The sequence below is a fragment of the Maniola hyperantus genome, chromosome 16 (genome assembly GCF_902806685.2).
Source record: "Maniola hyperantus chromosome 16, iAphHyp1.2, whole genome shotgun sequence".
NCBI lineage: Eukaryota > Metazoa > Arthropoda > Insecta > Lepidoptera > Nymphalidae > Maniola > Maniola hyperantus.
This window is the reverse complement of record NC_048551.1, coordinates 7,453,994-7,474,105: the sequence shown is the minus strand read 5'-3', so window position 1 is coordinate 7,474,105 and position 20,112 is coordinate 7,453,994. Positions and strand designations below refer to the sequence as shown.

General features: G+C 38.1%; 1 protein-coding gene across 1 annotated transcript; it reads left to right on the top strand.

Moving 5' to 3' along the window:
* Positions 1-991: 991 nt before the first annotated feature.
* Vps39 (vacuolar protein sorting 39) lies at positions 992-19,028 on the top strand. Its single transcript, XM_069503885.1, has 13 exons — positions 992-1,323; positions 1,922-2,071; positions 2,656-2,783; positions 3,953-4,156; positions 4,633-4,819; positions 8,331-8,448; positions 9,075-9,201; positions 13,395-13,784; positions 14,550-14,772; positions 15,002-15,457; positions 15,531-15,760; positions 16,337-16,471; positions 17,298-19,028. Exons 1-13 carry the CDS (start codon positions 1,254-1,256, stop codon positions 17,451-17,453), a joined length of 2,574 nt encoding a protein of 857 aa, XP_069359986.1. The 5' UTR covers positions 992-1,253; the 3' UTR covers positions 17,454-19,028.
* Positions 19,029-20,112: the final 1,084 nt, after the last annotated feature.

Genomic DNA, 20,112 nt, shown 5'->3' with positions numbered 1-20,112 from the left:
TTTATCTGTGCTCTCTTTTTAGTGTGAATGAGAAAGCAAACGTTCCTTTGTCTAGATTTTTTACCCCGTCTACGCTTGACGGCAACGCTAGTTCCGATTTTCGCCACGCGATAAGACAGGCTTGTCGCACTCAAAGAAATTTTATGTAATAAGAATTATTACCTACTATATCGATGATGGTCGCATTGTACCTACAGTACGATTCAAACTTAAATGCGTCTGCGTGAAGTTGCGAGACGTGCGCTGTTACCCTCCCCGCTACCCCGGACACCCAAAACGTGTGTGGTGCGCAACGTCGTGCGCAAACTTCAGAGGCGCATTTACGTTTGAATCGTACTGTACAGTACGGGTAACATAAGAAACGTGTCAAGTGAGAAGTCTTTTATTCTTAAAGTGCCCCGTAAACGATCAACGATCAAACATGTATGTAAAATTATTTGAATGTCTGCTGTCTTGAATGCTGGCGTGTTAGATGCGTTTGTCAAACAAACTACCTACGTGTTTGGCCACAGATATGTGCAGATATGCAACCAGCGTGGCCCCCTCAGTCCCTCTCGCTCAAGCAGAGGTATTTACTTGTGAAATGTGAAAATCTCACGTACAAATACATTTTGGCAAACAAAAAATAGTGGCCACGGTGATACGGACAAAACATAATCATTTTGTCACGTTCTAATAAGAGCTTAAATGCATTTAGCTATCTAGCTCTAACAGTAAGTGTCACAATAGGGCTACTTCTAATAGTCCTTATTCTGAGTGTTTGGCAAACGTGTTTGTCAAACATGCTTGAAGGCTTACGGCTGCGTTTGTCAAACAAACTACGTGATTGTCAAACAAAATATGTGTGTTTGGCAAATTTGATTGACGGCGTGTTTGACAAACATGTTTGACCGTTTACGGGGCGCTTAAGGGGTGAACTGTACTTGTGTCATAAAAGTTGACCCATAGACAAAAAAAAAACATTGACAAGTTGTCAGTTGGCAATTGACGACATTTTAACAATCCATGAAGGCAATTTGTTTCGTTTTCGTCGTTTATTAGTTTTGTTCTAGGATCATAGGATATTCAGGAAGAACCATATTTTATCGAGCAAGGAATATTCTAACGCGAGTTCAAAAATATTTACAATGAACATGTCTAGATATTCCAGCTATGTTTATTGTTTAGCTACATGAGCTTGTTTTTACTAAATTTGGTTAGACTGAGGCCTTACATTTATTGTTGATTGTTCCATTATAATTAATATTTCAATAATGCACGAAGCGTACGAAGTTTCTCATTTGCTGAACGCAACTGTACAAATAGAGGCAATCGCTGCGTATGGTAAGTACTAAAATAACAAAGTTAGACATTAAAATAAATAACTAACATTGCCAAACTAGGTACCTACTTCCCTTATTAAGAACTCTTTCTATGTGCTCCTGGCGCTGCTTTACAACTATCTATGTTCTACCTATAGGAGCAATTAAAATCATGGCTCAAACTTCTAATCTGGGTCTAGATGTTGGCTGTAGTACTCTGGAACATTAGGTACTTAGGTACTAAATACTGTTGAGAATTAGATTCCCTCTGACATTCTAGAAGCAGCAAAGTAAACTAAGAACAATCTTTTATCTCATTGACAAAATATAATGTACTTAGACATGAGATATTACTACTAATATTATAAATGCGAAAGTGTTTCTTTGTTGGTTTATCCTTCAAACATGTCGCATGATTTTTTGCATGGGTGTAGTTAAAGACCTGGAGAGTGACATACACACATCATCCTGTGGGAACTGTTTAAGTTTACAGAGTCTTTTGAATCCGGAAACTTAAACAGTTCACAGTATTTTTAAAAACTACCTAAATCTATGCAAATGAAGTCACAGGCATCAGCTTGTGAGTTAATATAAAGTATGTATGCTGATTTCTCTTTCAGATGGAAACTTGTTATTAGGTACAAGACAGGGCCATCTGTTGATGTACTCATTATCCAACAATAACGGTAATCAAAAATATGAACTGCAGCTATTTCGCTACTGTAAAAACTTCAGTAAGAAACCTATTCAGCAAATAGATGTCATACCAGGTAAATTAATACTTTTGAGTTCCACTGTTCTACTTCTCATTGGCAGCTGTGCAGGGCTCTTGCAGACCCTGTTGGCCATTGGTACTGATTCTAAATTTTGGAGTATTCACATCCTCTTCTTACTAATGTACTAAGAAAAGGACAGACACAGTTGGAAAGTTTTAAATTTGATTTAGAGCTGTCAAACCTCGTGACTTTAGCTGCCAGTCACGAGCTTATTGTTTAAATTTGTAGTGCGCTAAAATTTGGAGTCTAAATGTAAAATTCATCTTCCATCCTTTTTTAGCACTACTAAAAAGAAAAAGAAGCAGATACTCTAAATTTAGTTTAGAGAAAGACAACAGAATCGGCGCCATTGTTGATCTATATTGATCACCACAGTCTATAGCTCTCATCCATTGCTGCCAGGTACAGCAGCAGCTTCTTGACCAAGATGTTTATCTTCTGGGTGCACTATGTGTTTCTCTAGGTGAAGACTATGTTTACACATTACCGTTAAGTTAAGACCCATTAAGTTAGAGATTTGTAATCAACTGAATTAACATCAATGCTGTTTTTATGATTTTTGCCAATTTTTTTTGTAGAGGACCACTTGCTACTATGTCTCACTGACAATATTATATCTTCATATGACATAAATGGAGTAAATTTTCCGTTAGTCAACACATTCCATGAAACTAAAGGGGCTTCATTGTTTGCATTGCACATCAAGGTTGGTTGGACATTGATTTATTCATATTTATAACACACTTAATACATATCGCTTATTATAAAATTAAATTTACATAAAGCTATGTGGTCTGTTGCCTTTAAGGCTCTATACGCACGGTCGACTAGTCGCCCGGCGACTCAGTCGGCGGCGACCGTGATAATCTGTAATTTATATGGAAGTTGGTGCGACAGGCTTCGCATACACACGACGACGTCCATATAAATTACAGATTCTAACGGTCACTGTTGACTGAGTCGACGGGCGACTAGTCAACCGTGCGTATAGACGGCTCAACTGTGAAACTTAATAGGCTACTTGACAATTTTTTTAAGTTGGTCTTAAATGGTTAATATTTGTCCTATTATATCAAAAAAATTAACACTATATTTTTTTGCGCCCTAAAAACCGTAAAACTTTAATTTAAAAAAATATTTTTCTTAGACAGGTGAAAACACTGTCGGCCATGTTTGGCCGATAGATTATCTGTGCTCTGACGTCATGCATTTGTAAACAACAGTATAACCCTGTGGTAACAGTATAACCACAGGGTTATACTGTTGTTTACAAATGCATGACGTCAGAGCACAGATAATCTATCGGCCAAACATGGCCGACAGTGTTTTCACCTGTCTAAGAAAAATATTTTTTTAAATTAAAGTTTTACGGTTTTTAGGGCGCAAAAAAATATAGTGTTAATTTTTTTGATATAATAGGACAAATATTAACCATTTAAGACCAACTTAAAAAAATTGTCAAGTAGCCTATTTTGACTGGGCTTGCATCTTGGAAACAGACAGGATACTTTTTCCACTGAATTTTTGAAAAATCAACAAAGTTATGGACAAAGTTGTAGGCAGCTAATAATATAAATGCTTAAATGACTCAGTTATCATTCTTATCATTTCACAACTGCTGAACCAATCTGGATCTAATTTGGCGCAAAGATCGCTTGAACGTCCAAGGCTGTCACAGAATACTTTTACCCTGGGTTAACAGTTTCCACAGGATTTATAAAAACCAGTGAAATTTTGGTAAACTTTTGAAATCAGTAGGTATTCACTCTAAGTCTTATCATGTCACATAAGACATTTAAAGCTTAAAAGTTTTTATAGAAACAGTTTGTTGTCATGAATAGCATAACTTTTATTATGAGAAATTGTTGTTTTCAGTCGGCTACCTCAATGACTGGCGAATCGAATTCCCTCGTACAACTCTGTGTTGCTGTGAGGAGAAAACTGCAAATATATTATGGGAAAAATAAAGAATTCAAAAAGCACCCATTTGAATTCACAATACCAGATGTGCCCAAAGTGATGGATTGGGGACTGCAGTACCTCTGTGTTGGCTTCAAAGGAGAATACACTATGTTTGATGTTCGTATGTTGTATTAATTACTCTAAAGCGCTTGTTCCACCGCCGATGAGGAAACGATTAGCTATCGACTATTTTCTCGCTAAAAACGTACAATCGATGTATGATCTTCTTCTTCTTATACTTTAGGGCTATGCAGGTTCTTGAATACCCTGTATCACTACAACAATCTTCGATCTATTGTGTTTGCCTCCACTTCACATTTCCTTGTCAAATCCTGTGGCCGCCAGATACATGTATGATTCTGAGACAATAAAACGATAAATATATAAATAGTTGACCGCTGACTGTGCAACCTGCCAGCGAGAACTCTCTCTCCACAAGTTATTGATTGTCGCAGCGACGAACCTCTCTTGGCCTCTAAAATACTCGTACAGTTTGCACAAGGATTAATAATGTATGACGGGCGATTACACCCCCGTGGGAGTTGTCCACTCGCTCATATTTTTCCAATAAAGTGTTCAATATACATTTCCAGATATCAACCAGAGAGCCAAAGGAACTGTTTCCCACAAGCAGTTCAAAGTCATTAGAGCCTACGATAGCTAAGTATTCCGAAGCAACATTTCTGCTAGGCCGAGATAATACCTCTGTGCTAGTGGAAGAAGGTGAAGATATTAAGATTAAAAAGACTATCAAGTGGAAGGAAGCACCTATAGCTGTCGGTAAGAAAATGGGTTTGGCTATTAATTTTATTTAGCGGTTTTGGTACTAGCAATGGCTGAAGCCTCCCAGAGGACAACACCAGAGACTATTTAAAAATTATTAATTCCCAAATTGCTCTTGTCGAGAATCGAATCCAGGAGTTCTCATTTATAAAGACTACCGCGCTCACCACTGCGCCAGAGAGGTCGTCAGAACTATCGACCAATGTAAATAAGATTTTAGGGTGTCTGTCCATTGAAACAAGCAGACACGTGTTCAGTAGACTAATCAGATTATTAATTCAATATTTTAATAATTGTTTGATTATAGTCTGTTGAGCATATCTCTGCTCTGCTCCGCTTCAGTGGACAGGTGTCCTTTTACAGGGGCTGGGGCTTTCAAAAAGATGTTGTGTTAAGGAACTAACCTAATTCACAAGTAACACCTGCCAACACATACAGTGTGCTGTTGTATTGGTGGTGTGTGTTGCTTGCTTTTCCTGCTTTTAGTAGTAAGAGGGTTGATTGATGGTGCATATCATATGCACCACGCACGCACGCTTCTGCTGCGTACCATACAGATATGTCTTTTGGCGGATTATAGCGAAATAGCTGATGCCCGCGACTTCCTCCGCGTAGATTTATATTTTTAAAACTGTTTGATTTTCTCATTTCTGGGATAAAAGTCACTGTCAATCTCCAGCAGGCCGATTGCGAATCGACTGCATCTATCATTTAATGACAGCATCAATGTCAAAATATGGTTTTCCTATCACGGTTCGGTGAGACAGTCCATAAAGGATAGATGTGGACAAAAAAATGTTTTGACAGTTCATTTACACTATCGATAAAATTTATTGTATGAAAAATGCTATTGCGGACGCGTTTTGAAGTTTGATGTCATATAAGAACCTCGACAAATGTTACGTCAAATGAGGTTTTCATTGAAACAACTCGAGAGGTGTTTTTATCAGTGACATAAGCTATCCGCAAATCGTTTTACTACTCATATTAATTAAAATAAAGTTATGAAAGGGATTAAAAAAGGCTATAGTAATTCTTCTGCTAGATAAGAAATCAATTATTAATTTTAGAAGCTAGTATAATAGTATAAAAGTATTTTTAGATTAATGTAAGTCTCATAAGTACTTTTAAAAGAATATGTGATGACTCTTTCATTAGTAGGTTTGATGCACAGAGTACATTAAATATAGAGGTATACTAACACTGAGAAACGAGAATCACAGAGTACTTTTTACACGCACCTATAACTTCTTGGAGAACAGTTATGTGCATTTTAACTAAATAATTAAATATCATTGCTTTAACGGTGATGGAAAACATTGTGTGGAAACCTGCATGCCTGAGAGTTCTCCAAAATGTTATCAAAGGTGTGTGAAGTGAAGTCTACCAATCCGCATTTGGCCAGCATGGTAGACTATGGCCAAAACTCTTCTCACACTCAAGAGAACCGTACTCTATAGTGAGCCAGCGACAAGCTGAACATAATAGTATACCTTTGACTCCTTTGAGAACAATATGGAGAACTCTCAGGCATGCAGATTTTCTCATGATGTTTCCTTCATCGCTAAATCAAGTTAAGTATAATTAATTGTTTAAAACGCACATAACTCTTATAGATGCGTACCTAGAATTGAACCCCCAACCTTCAATTATTCAGAGGTGGACATCCTAACCACTAGGCTCTTCGGGGAACTTCTAAAATTATTCCCCAAAGTAATGTCCAAAAGTCAAATCATTTTCTGATTTAATTGATTTAGCTTTGGAAATTACTTTGGAATTTAAATTATTTAGGCAAATAAAACAACAGTTTGATGATTTTTTATGTATTCTTTTATTAAAGTAGATTAGATTCAGACATTTTAATTATATCACCATCTGCTTCTTATAATAAAACAACAGTTTGATGATTTTTTATGTATTCTTTTGTTAAAGTAGATTAGATTCAGACATTTTAATTATATCACCATCTGCTTCTTATAAATCTAATCTGGCACCGTTCATTATTTTATTTGTCTCTGCACGGGGTCCAAGAGCTCGAGTTCACAACATATCCCAATCCATATCTTTGTCAGGATGAAGAAATGAATGCAGCACTGTATCACCATTGCCTGAAAAAAAATTATGATAACTGAGTAAGTGACCACTGACTGTGTTGCTTAATCTATACCACTAGGCACTACCAGCTTCTGTTTAGGTATGACGTTGTCTGCGAAGACTTTAGAATCAGTGTATATGGTATCTTTGTTACTAATTTAGCTAATCCAAATTGTTTCTTTAAATATTTGTGGTGCGAAGGAGTAAGAAACATCCAAACTTTCATATGAAGAGCAACGTTTTAGGCAGCTCTAGATACATAAGGAAACATACTCGAGAAAGCACTTGTAGTGTGGAGGTACTTACTATGAAGTCATAACCACCAGTAGCAATGGACTCAATTTGTATAATAGGTACTTTATGAAACGCTGTTAAAACTCCTCTAACTTTTCGGAGTTTAATACCATTGTAACAACTAAATATCACTTGCTTAGCTGTGAAGGAAAAGGAAGATCGTGAGGAAACCCGCATGAGAGCCTTTACTTGTATTGAATGATTTATTATAAGTATTGATAACGTTTGTTAACTTACGAGTTCTAACTTCCAAGCAGCCACAGTCCGTCAATAAGGGTCCCAATACTTAGGCAAATCAGTGCCCAGGCATTTGCGTATAAGTTCAGTGAGAAAAACTAAGTCTCCGGAGTCAGAGGAGCAAGCAAAGTTGCAGAAATAATCACAAAAAACAAACGCGTAAACTAAGGAAAAACAACAAAAAATTGTACTTTGTGGTCTGGGGTTCTAAATAGTTACCACAGACTAACTACTTATTTGTAATAAGTAACGTAGCCAAATTTAGGAGACTGTTATGTCCATGTAAATTGCTAGATTACCAAGTGATTACCATAGATATTCGATTTAGTCGGGTTATAAATAGGTCCGTGCTACCAATACGTCATCAAAATGTCGATAATGACCAAATGCGATATAGTGCATTAGTCGTCCGCGATAGCAAATTTATCAACTGTAACGATCACGATTCTTAAGGATATTTCTATTGCGATGTCACATGTCAGTTTACGGCAATCGGCCTGCTGGTGCGCGATTGCGGGAGAATGACAGCTACAATGTCACGATCGCAATCATCTCTGATTGGTTAATGCTCGTTCACTATTGGCTACAATACATTGTTGCAACAAGAATCGCACAAATTCAGCCAATCAGAACAATTGAGATTGTAATAATGATTGATGCAGGTCTTAGACAATCGCCCTACAGTCTTTAACTATACCCATGCAAAAAATCACGTCAATCCATTGCTCCGATGCGACGTGATTGAAGGACAAACCAACAAACAAACACACTTTCGAATTCATAATATGGGTAATGATTAAACTTGTGGTTCCTTGTTTATCTTCTCTTGTTTGGACTTCCGCAAAGTAACGCCTGCTTCTATCCAATGTGTGTTCTGTTGCAGTGTGGGACGAGCCGTTTGTGTTAGGTTTGTTACAAGACCAAGTGATCGTGCAAACAGTGGAGCCGTCACTGTTCATACAGACACTACCTGATCTCAATAAAGCAAGACTGATGTATAGGTAAACCGAGTCATTTATTTACTAGAACTGCTTTATGTTTCGGATAAAAACTGATTTTAAAAAACAAACTATAGTCCGCGGCAAAGGCGAGATGGCAATCGGGGTATGAGGCGGGGGGCGCCCCGCACACCCGCACGTCACCCGCGCTTTCGGATACTTGTAGAACAGATAAAAAAGTGAAATTTTTAAAATGAATTATAAAATCCATTATATAATTTTATAAACTGAAACTAACATTTTTCGATTGCTTATTGCTAATATACTATCTTGTTTATAGATTTTTCTAACTTTGTGTAAAATACCCTATTGTCTAATTTCCCGCAATCCGTTTCTGGTAAATACATACGGTATAAATTATAATTATAGTTTTCCTAAAGTTTTAGAATTGTGCCATCTTATCCCTTACATTATGTTTTAACTTATAAGTTACTTAACCTGCGATGTTCTGTACCTACAGGTGTAAGCGCGGCCTGATATTCGTGTCGTCAGTGGGGCAAGTGTGGTGCCTGAGCTCCGTGGACATCACCAAGCAGCGGCAGCAGCTACTGAAGGACAAGCAGTTCCAAATTGCTATTGATTTAACGGTAAGCTACACGCGTAGGTATAGCGATGTTCTGTACCTGCAGGTGTGAGCGCGGCCTGATGTTCGTGTCGTCAGTGGGGCAAGTGTGGTGCCTGAGCTCCGTGGACATCACCAAGCAGCGGCAGCAGCTACTGAAGGACAAGCAGTTCCAAATTGCTATTGATTTAACGGTAAGCTACACGCGTAGGTATAGCGATGTTCTGTACCTGCAGGTGTGAGCGCGGCCTGATGTTCGTGTCGTCAGTGGGGCAAGTGTGGTGCCTGAGCTCCGTGGACATCACCAAGCAGCGGCAGCAGCTACTGAAGGACAAGCAGTTCCAAATTGCTATTGATTTAACGGTAAGCTACACGCGTAGGTATAGCGATGTTCTGTACCTGCAGGTGTGAGCGCGGCCTGATGTTCGTGTCGTCAGTGGGGCAAGTGTGGTGCCTGAGCTCCGTGGACATCACCAAGCAGCGGCAGCAGCTACTGAAGGACAAGCAGTTCCAAATTGCTATTGATTTAACGGTAAGCTACACGCGTAGGTATAGCGATGTTCTGTACCTGCAGGTGTGAGCGCGGCCTGATGTTCGTGTCGTCAGTGGGGCAAGTGTGGTGCCTGAGCTCCGTGGACATCACCAAGCAGCGGCAGCAGCTACTGAAGGACAAGCAGTTCCAAATTGCTATTGATTTAACGGTAAGCTACACGCGTAGGTATAGCGATGTTCTGTACCTGCAGGTGTGAGCGCGGCCTGATGTTCGTGTCGTCAGTGGGGCAAGTGTGGTGCCTGAGCTCCGTGGACATCACCAAGCAGCGGCAGCAGCTACTGAAGGACAAGCAGTTCCAAATTGCTATTGATTTAACGGTAAGCTACACGCGTAGGTATAGCGATGTTCTGTACCTGCAGGTGTGAGCGCGGCCTGATGTTCGTGTCGTCAGTGGGGCAAGTGTGGTGCCTGAGCTCCGTGGACATCACCAAGCAGCGGCAGCAGCTACTGAAGGACAAGCAGTTCCAAATTGCTATTGATTTAACGGTAAGCTACACGCGTAGGTATAGCGATGTTCTGTACCTGCAGGTGTGAGCGCGGCCTGATGTTCGTGTCGTCAGTGGGGCAAGTGTGGTGCCTGAGCTCCGTGGACATCACCAAGCAGCGGCAGCAGCTACTGAAGGACAAGCAGTTCCAAATTGCTATTGATTTAACGGTAAGCTACACGCGTAGGTATAGCGATGTTCTGTACCTGCAGGTGTGAGCGCGGCCTGATATTCGTGTCGTCAGTGGGGCAAGTGTGGTGCCTGAGCTCCGTGGACATCACCAAGCAGCGGCAGCAGCTACTGAAGGACAAGCAGTTCCAAATTGCTATTGATTTAACGGTAAGCTGCACGCGTAGCTATAAGCGATGTTACGTATATATGCAGATGTATACTTTTTTATTTGTGAATATTATTAGTACCTATCTCCGTCTCCCCTAAAGCGCGCTTATTTTTACCTCAATAAAAGGGGTGGTTCTGCTGTATATTAATTTATGTGTGATAAAGGTTCTGTCTCCATTAAAACATACGTTTGATAGAATATTGAAGAATATTGAATCAAAGTACTTTTTATTAAATTGTTCAGTCCTTTTGGGCGTGATTCGCAAATTTATTTTACGCGTGGACTACACAAATTTTAAACTTCTGATTAATCTCTTTAGGGGTTGAATTTTTGAAAATCCTCTCTTAGCGGATGCCTACGTCATAAATTCATAATATGTATATCTGCATGCCAAATTCAGCTCGATCCGTCCTCTAGTTATGCGTTGATAGATCAGTCAGTCACCTTTTCCTTTTATATACAGATATAGATAAATTAGACGCATTAATTTTACAATAATAATTATTGTCGCTAATAATAACACGAATGTAATTTCCTTCCTCCTTCAGTTTCCCTGTATCACAGTGGCTTCATAAGTTTGTGTAAGCAGTTTTCAATTGAAATAAAGTGTACATTATAATTAAAAACAGTTTAATATTTTACTAAATGTAATTTTATTTATTCATGCTTATTTTATACTCAAATTGTGATTAGTTATTATTTAATTGTATATCTGCAAGTGTTGAAATATCCTATAATTTTATTAACATTACACTATTCTAAATATTATTTAGTTCAAGAATAAATACCATTGATATGACACATATATTTTAACTAATATAAATAAACCACAAATTTTCGTTGTTTATTAAAAAATTGATTACCGTTTTTTATTTAAAAAAAGTTAAAATTAAAGTTTTCGTAGGTGTAAAGTAAAATATTATATGATTCTGTAGTTTGTATTCTTTCATCGTTGTTAATTTCATCATTCAATAAACAAAGCAAAAACAGAAAAAAAGAATTTCTGTATTTCATATTTTATTAAAATATTGAGTTTGTTCAGTGGCTTGAACTTTGCGGGAAAACATTACAGAGAAACAAAAATCACTCTCGAATCTGTAATATTTGAAATGGCACATAATAGTTTAATTAATTGTATATGTTCGCTCTGATTAATTCGATAAGTGATATCGATGAGGAAAAATACCATACAACATTATATAGGTACTACTACTACTAGGTTTGAAACAGCTAGTTTTGATATTTTAATCTGAAAAAAATATATTAAAAATGTTTCATACGAAAATCAAAAAAAGACAAGCCCAAATTATCAGACTTATTAATGTAAGTACATATCTACTTATATTGTTCTAAAAATAATTGTTTTATCTACGTGAGATACCCGTGTAAAATATCTAAATGTGAATATTTTACTTACTGTATGTATGTTATGTATGTATAGAAAAAGTATTCATTGTTTATACTATATTTAATTGTTTGAATATACAAAGTGAAACCAAAATTTAAACCATGCCTTTGCCGCGAGTTCACAGTAAAAAACGTAAAGATACGATGAAACTTCTATTAACGGTAAGTAAAGAGTATAATACAACATTAAACAGATTTTATGTATATTCTATAGTATATAAAGTTATAATAAAAATATAATACCTTATTATAATATGCCACGCTATGGAAAGAAGCAAATTGACGCCGAGAATAATACAGAAACTAAGAAAACTAAGCTAATAGACGCTCTTCAGTATGCTCTGGAACAAAAACCGGCCAAGTGCAAGTTAGACTTGCGCACTGAGGGTTCCGTACTACGATCGTATTTTATCGAAATTTTGCACGATAAATCAAAAACTATTATGCCTAAAAATAAATAAAAACCTGTTTTAGAATGTACAAGTAAAGCCCTTTCATATGACACCCCACTTGGTATAGTAATCTTACTTTGAAAGTTGAAAATTATGAACACATTTAAAAATTTTTCTTGTGATGTAACCACAAATTCACAGTTTTCAGATTTTTCCCCTCATGTCTGCTATAAGATCTACCTTCCTGCCAAATTTCATGATTCTAGGTCAACGGGAAATACCCTATATCCTATAGGTTTCTTGACAGACAGACAGACAGACAACAAAGCGCCAGAGAGCCCGTGTGGGAAGGGAAGATAGAGGAAAAAATTACACAAAAAAAAATGGACGAGTGTTGCAATGAACAGAAAAATATGGAAAACGGTGCAGGGCACAACAAAATAAACCATTGTAAAAAAAACCAGAAGAACCGTTCGTTCGGATGGGATTTCTGTAAATCATTTCTTAGTGGGGTCTACAATTCTACATATAGAAAAAGACTACAAGAATACCTCCTCAAGGTTCTAGACCCAGCGGTTTCAGTTGTAAGTTGATATATCAATCAGTCAGTTTCTCCTTTTTAGGATTCCGTACCCGAGGGTGCCAACAGGACCCTATTACTCCCGCCCGTCTGTCCGTCCGTCTATCTGTCAGCGGGCTGTATCTCGTAAACCATAATAGGTAGCCGCTATAGCAACAAATAATTAAAAAAAACAGAAATGCCGCCATGTTTTTTATATTAAAAAGTGTTTTTCTTGTACGATGGTACGGAACCATTCGTTTGCGAGTCTGACTCGCACTTACAAGTTTTTATACATATATAACTGCCTGCCTACCCGCCTCCGATACCCGCGACTTCGTCTGTGTGGATTAAGGTTTTTAAAAATTCCGTTTGAGCTGTTTGATTTTCCGGGATAAAAAGTAATCTGTGTTAATTCAGGGTATAAGCCAAATCGGTTTAGTTATTGTACGCCACAATAACTATTAAATTTAGTACAGAGTTAGCTTACACCTCGGAGATGGACATAGGCTACTTTTTATTCCGGAAAATCAAACAGTTGCCATGGGATTTTTAAAACCTAAATCCACGCAAACGAAGTCGCGGGCATCATCTAGTTTATAAAATTAGTAAGATTATGAAATTATAGATAAAGTGTATGTTATTTGACAGAATTTGTCAGATAGTTCGGCTGAAGAGAAGAAGCAAACGGTACATTCTATACAAAAACTGTTCGCGCTAGAGCTGTTTGATAACAAAGAATACTCGCAATCCATGAACGAATTTCTTAAACTGAACACTGACCCTGCTGACGTCATCAAACTCTTTCCCGAGTTGGACAAACCAGCTGACAGTCAAAGGAAAGGTACAGAAACTGACGCCAAAAAGAAGGATCTAGAAAAAGCTCTGAAAGCGTTGATCGAATATCTATTGGCATTAAGAAGGAAAATTGGCGTAAAACCAGCGAAAGAGAGCGAGAATCAAGACGAGTCAACGAGCCAAAGGAATGTCACCCAACAATTGGAGTTGATTGATACAACGCTGTTGAAATGCTATTTACAGGTAAAAAATGACTTATCACGTGCCATTAATAATGCCAATAATGCGTAAAAAATTACTTATCACGTGCCATTTTAACTTTAGGTGTCCATGTCAAAAGTACCATTTTAGTCCTTATTTTAAAGGTGAACCGTACTCTTGACATGACTGTTGATCCATAGAGTTAAAATGGCGCGTGAGAAGTCTTTTTATACGGACTATATTCGTTCGGATTAAGCGCAATCACGCCAAACGTACTGTCACGCGCCGACTGTGTGAGCTTTACAAAGTTTACTGCCTTCCTGTGCATATTAACTTATCGCTCACACCAAACCGACATTATGCTGTTACGCTATGCGTGGTTGCTGAATCTCAGCGGCCGATTATTATACTACGCCACTATGCATCGCGAACGCAGATAGATCACTATGTAGTAACACCGCATTGTCAACATAGTGTTTACGAAAAATGCAGTCTGATTTAATGTTCATATTAAGAGTCACAGTGAGCCTTCTCACAGGCGGTGGCTGGTATTACTTTAGTGTGAATGCTCATTAAATAATAAATTAGACCTATCAATCACCAGCTACTAGCTAGCAAAGTATCATCCTGTTAGACTTGGACTTTCCAAACTGAATCTCCACACAAGGTCTTTCACAAAACCCTATATTTTAGACTTGTTTCTACATGACGTGTTATTTTCTATGAGCAAGTCAGAGCAAAATTAGGACGTTTTTTCATGATTTTTATAAGTTTTCAGAGTTTTTGACTCAATACACTACTTTACAGACTAACGATGCTCTCGTAGCAGCTCTTCTCCGCTTAAACTACTGTCGTCTTGACGAAGCGGAGCGGACGCTGCTGCAGCACAGCAAGCACAGCGAGCTCATCATCCTGTACCAGACCAAGGGCCAGCACACCAAGGCGCTGCAGCTGCTGCGCGAGCAGGCCAAGCAGCCTGACTCCAGCCTGAAGGGCTACCACAGGACCAAACATTATCTGCAACATCTTGGTAAAAATATTTTATGTCAAGGTGGATTTAGACAATACGAGCCAACTCTCTACCCTCGATCTGTCAAATTATTATGTATCTTTGGATAAACAAAGACAACAATGCTGCTTGGTCTAAATGACGAAACCAATTATTAAGTTTATGCAAATATTTGAATGGCGCTTATAATCTTTTAAACGTTTCCTTATCCTTAAATTTAAAACATGTGCTAAATTACCGAATATTTCAGGTTCGGAGCACATTCATTTAATATTCAAGTTTTCGGATTGGATACTGAAAGAATACCCCGAAGAAGGCTTAAAAATATTCACCGAGGACATAGTCGAAGTAGAAAATCTACCGCGTGCGAAAGTTCTAGACTTTCTGTTGAGGGAACACGAATCTCTAGTTATCCCGTATTTAGAACATGTTATACATACGTGGAATGATACGAATCCATTTTTCCATGACGCTTTGATAAAGATGTATAGGGAGAAAATTACGGATAAAAAGGCAAATTCGACTGAGGAAGAACTGCAGCATATTAAATCTAAACTTGTTACGTTTTTGGAAACATCCTCTCACTACACGCCCGAGAGAGTGATATTGCATTTCCCGAATGACACGTTGTTCGAGGAGCGAGCGATCATTTTGGGTAAACTTGGGATACATGAACAAGCGCTAGCCATTTATGTACAGATTCTTGGTGAGTACAATCGTAATTTTTTAATACTCCTTTCAAAATAAAAACAAAAATAAAATTATGTATAACATTTTAGGTGACGTGGAAAAGGCAATTCGATACTGTGAAAATGTAGGCGAGAAATCCAAAGACAAAAACGTCGATGTTTATGTAATTTTAATGAAAATTCTTATGAATCCCGAACAATGCAATTCTCTTACTGGTCCCCTGGCCAACGTAGCGAGGCATCCGAAGTCAAAAGTCCAGGACATGGAAACTGCTCTTAGTATATTGGAGAAGCACGCAGACAAAATATCTCCCATGAAGGTACGTTAATAAATAGGTACCTATTCGGTACTATCATCATCATCAACAACAACAACCGAAAGACGTCCACTGCTGGACATAGGTCTCTTGTAAGGACTTCCACACGCTACGGTCTTGCGTCGCCGCCATCTAGCTGCTCCCTGCGACTCCTCTGATGTCGTTCGTCCACCTAGTGGGGGTCTTTCAACGCTACGCCTTCCGGTGCGACGCCACCATTCCAGCACCTTGGGACCCCATCAGTGCCCTTACATGAGTGCACAAGGAAGGCAGCCATCAGAAAAGAATGGAGACATAGTTAAGCGTGCCACACCACCACACTTACAATGTGTGCAATACATAATCTCTAAACTAAATCGACAGCTCTAAATCCGCTGTCATTTCCCGGAACGTCATGAACGTCATGAAAAGGACACAATACATTTTTGTTCAGTAATCGTGTAAAACAGAATTAGCCACATTTTCTGATAATAATATTATGCGGCCGGCCTTTAATCGTCGCGTTTAGCACGTCTCTAGATTTTGATGTCTTCTGTATACTAGAAAAGAGTACAAACATGTATTTTTGTACGTTTTTAGGCGTTATCAGTATTACCGGACGGAGTGCCGCTGGGGCGTCTGAAGTGCTTCCTCGAGAGCGCGTTGGAGAGTCAACTCACGCTCAAGCGACGCACGCAGGTGCTGAAGGGGCTGCTGTATGCTGAACACTTGCAGGTAATCGATCATCATCATCTTTTTTTATTTTATTCAGATACAAGTTAGCCCGTGACTGTAATCTCACCCGGTTGTAAGTGATGATGCCGTCTAAGATGGAAGCGGGCTAACCTGGAAGGGGTATATTGTAGACACAGACCACCACCTATAGACTCCTAATAGCTGGACACCCGCGATCGTCAAGTTTAGGCAGTTGCTTAGCATAAAAGTCGGCCCACCCCCGTTCAGTACCCTCATTCCTCACATTGTCTCGATTAGGTGACTTTTGAATCCACCGATCACAACAAAGCATTCATATTACGATTTCGTTTTCATGCAAAACCTTGTACATGCGTACTCTTGCGGTGAATTCTCTGTGATTGTAGATAACTGGTACATGCCACGATGTGATGATTTTGACTTGTCGATATTTGTGTCGACGGGACCACGACACATGACCCCGTATGTAATCGTGGTATGTACCCGTTATCTACAATATAATATGGTGTTAAATCACGAAATAAGCTTACAATCATATTCTTCTTCTTCTAAATATATAAAAGGATTGATTGACTGACTGATCTATCAACGCACAGCTCAAACTACTAAACGGATCGATTTAGCATGCAGATAGCTATTATGACGTAGGCATCCGCTAAGAAAGGATTTTTAAAAATTCAGCCCCTAAGGGGGTGAAATAGGGGTTTGAAATTTGTGTAGTCCACGCGGACGAAGTCGCGAGCATAAGCTAGTCATCATAATAATTATTGTCCAACCGCGTTCCTCCACCATTCTACCACAAAACAGCGAGAAGCCGTGAACGTATTAATTATTTTAATATTTACAGGTACAAGAAGTGAAGCATTTCCACGAGTCTCAGAAAATCGTGATCCACGACTATGACCTGTGTCCGGTTTGCAAGAAACGATTCGGAAACCAGAGTGCGTTTGTTCGTTATCCTAACGGCGATATCGTGCACTATTCCTGTAGGCTCGATAAGTAAACAAAAAGTCATCTTTTATGGTAGAAACACACTCTATTGAAGTTGTAGTGGTTTCAGACTATCGTTTCTTCTGCGTGATTTAGATATTTATTTTGCCATTGGCGTCGGTTCTGATGTCTTTCTCTAGAATAAATTTAGCTTTTTCTTTTCAATACTACTAAAAAAGGACGGAAAATGAATTTTAAATTAACAACTTCCAACTTACTCTACAGATAGCACTATTTGCTCAAGTCTAGCACCTAGAGTCACGGGGTTTTACAGTTTTAAATTAGAATAAGTTTGTCTGTCCTTTTCTTATTACATTGATAAGAAAAACATGCGAGGTTGCCATCAGAATCAGTACCATACCATTGTAGGTTTCGAACTGAAGATTCATTTACTCATTGAAAAAGTTACATTTATTAGAATCATTAAAAAACACATTTGCATACTGCATGCCCTGTGCCAAGCGTAGGTTCTAAATTCGATGTGTAATTTTTCGTGGCAATTTATTTTTAAATTTTGATTTAATAAAATCCTCAGTGTGAAACTACCTTCTTAATCTTGGAATTTTAGATTTAAAGATATTTCCTGAAACCTTTTAGGCTAATGCAATCGAATCTGGCTTGAAATAATAAATCGATACGTCTTTCAACGGTTATCGACAAATTGGATCTTTTATTTGGCAGCTGATATTTGGGTTAGCTATTTATATCTACTATTATCAGCTTTTAGGGTCAACTCACACTGAGATGGCAGCGGTCTAAACTTGCAAGATTTGAGAGGTCGCATGTAACCACCAAACTGGTCGTTTGAGCCTCTCAACCAGTATCTATCTATTTTGGTAATGCAGCTTAATAAGGTAAAGTCACTAGGAGAAGGATACAACTTTAATAAAATACATGTTAAGCATTCCGGTTCAAATGGGGTTCAAAAAAGCAACAAGCATTTCTCTGGCCTATTGTCTAACAATTTTTTTTTCCAGTTAAAACAACTGGCTACTAGTCAAACCTTGTTCCGAATACATTCGAAGCCCATATTTATGGCACCCATTAATCGAGCTTTTATTTATACTGTAAAGAATTTTATTGTAGGATTTACAAAAAAATACTGCGTACATTTTAGCTTTGAAACTCGTCGCTTCGCTGCCGCCTCTGGTGTTGCATGAGCTTTAGTAAATGAGTAATGAATCTTTATTTAGTGTGGAACTGCTATGCCTTTTATTTATATTGTAATATCTAAGACATTGGGGTCGATTCTCTTGTACACAATCTCTAAATTAAAATAAATTAACATGTCTAAATCTAGTGCTATCCTTTTCCGCAAGCAACATTATGAAAGGGATAGCAATAGATTTAGACGTGCCATTTTAGTTTAGTTTAGAGATTGTGTACAACGGAATTAGCCACAATGTATAGATAAGTGTAAAATCTTGTAGTTTCACCTCTATAAATAGGTATACTACTGTTGTTTATATGTATATTTTCGATGGCTGTTCTGAATAATACTAATCTTGTACGTAATAGTAATAATAATATAATATGTAATCATGTATAAATATTTTTATTCTAAAGTAAATTTTACAAACGAAAGAAATAGTTTTTATTTTATTTTGTGGGGACCACTACAAACCTAAAATTTGTAATACGCTATAGTTGGGCTATTACGAATGTGCGAAATGGGTCATAAATCATTTTTATCAGACCTCTCGCTCGCGCTTACAGGTCTTATGGAACTGGAATCTGATGTTCTGGTGTTGTGTGTAACAGTAAAAAAAGAATATTATGTGGATAGTCGATAACAGGTTACAAAAAACGCCCATACTTTTCACCTGCGTGTACTACCTGCGTCCGAACGGCATACATACCTTTATATCAATAACGACTTCTACGGCATTTTCGTAACCGTATGATTGTAATGAATATGGTTTATGGCCCCGTTCGCACGTTCGTAATAACCTTAGGAAGTATATCAAAATTAATAGATTCGTTTGCATTTGTGCGGATGTCGGATGATACATTTTTATTTTTATTTAGGTAGATATCAAACAAATTAATAATAGTAGGTAAGTATCCCAGAGCGGACCAAGCTATAGGCTCTGGGCAATTCCTGCCTTTATTCACCATATTGCGCACAGACTACGAGGCACACAGCAGCGACTGTCGAAAAGCATCGATTGACGGTTTCTTCTAGAGGAAGACACCTCGAGACACGCAATCTTTGAATGTCCCGGTTATGCGGAGCTAAGAACTGGAAGCGACGGTATGGACGCCCGAAATCTTATAACGCAAATGCTGGCAAGTGACCTTACGACCTTAGATGAATTATTTTACATCTAAGTGAAAAACTACCTAAGTTCAGTACGCGGCAGAATCTAATGTGTATCGGCCATTAGAATGATATTACGGCTTTGTAGAGCGTTGTCTCTGTCACTCATACCTATATGACGTTTTGTCGGTCTCGACGACAGAGATATAATGCTCTACAAATCTGATATCTCTTTCATGTACCTACCTACATTACTTTCTGCCGCGTACTGTACACAGTACAAGAATCTTTAAACAGCATCAATCAATATTGGAAAACAAGAATACGGCAAGACAGACTAAAAATAGATTTGTCTCGATATAAAAATATGCTCATAAATATAGCGGAATAATTTATCAGCGCTAAGTAATTG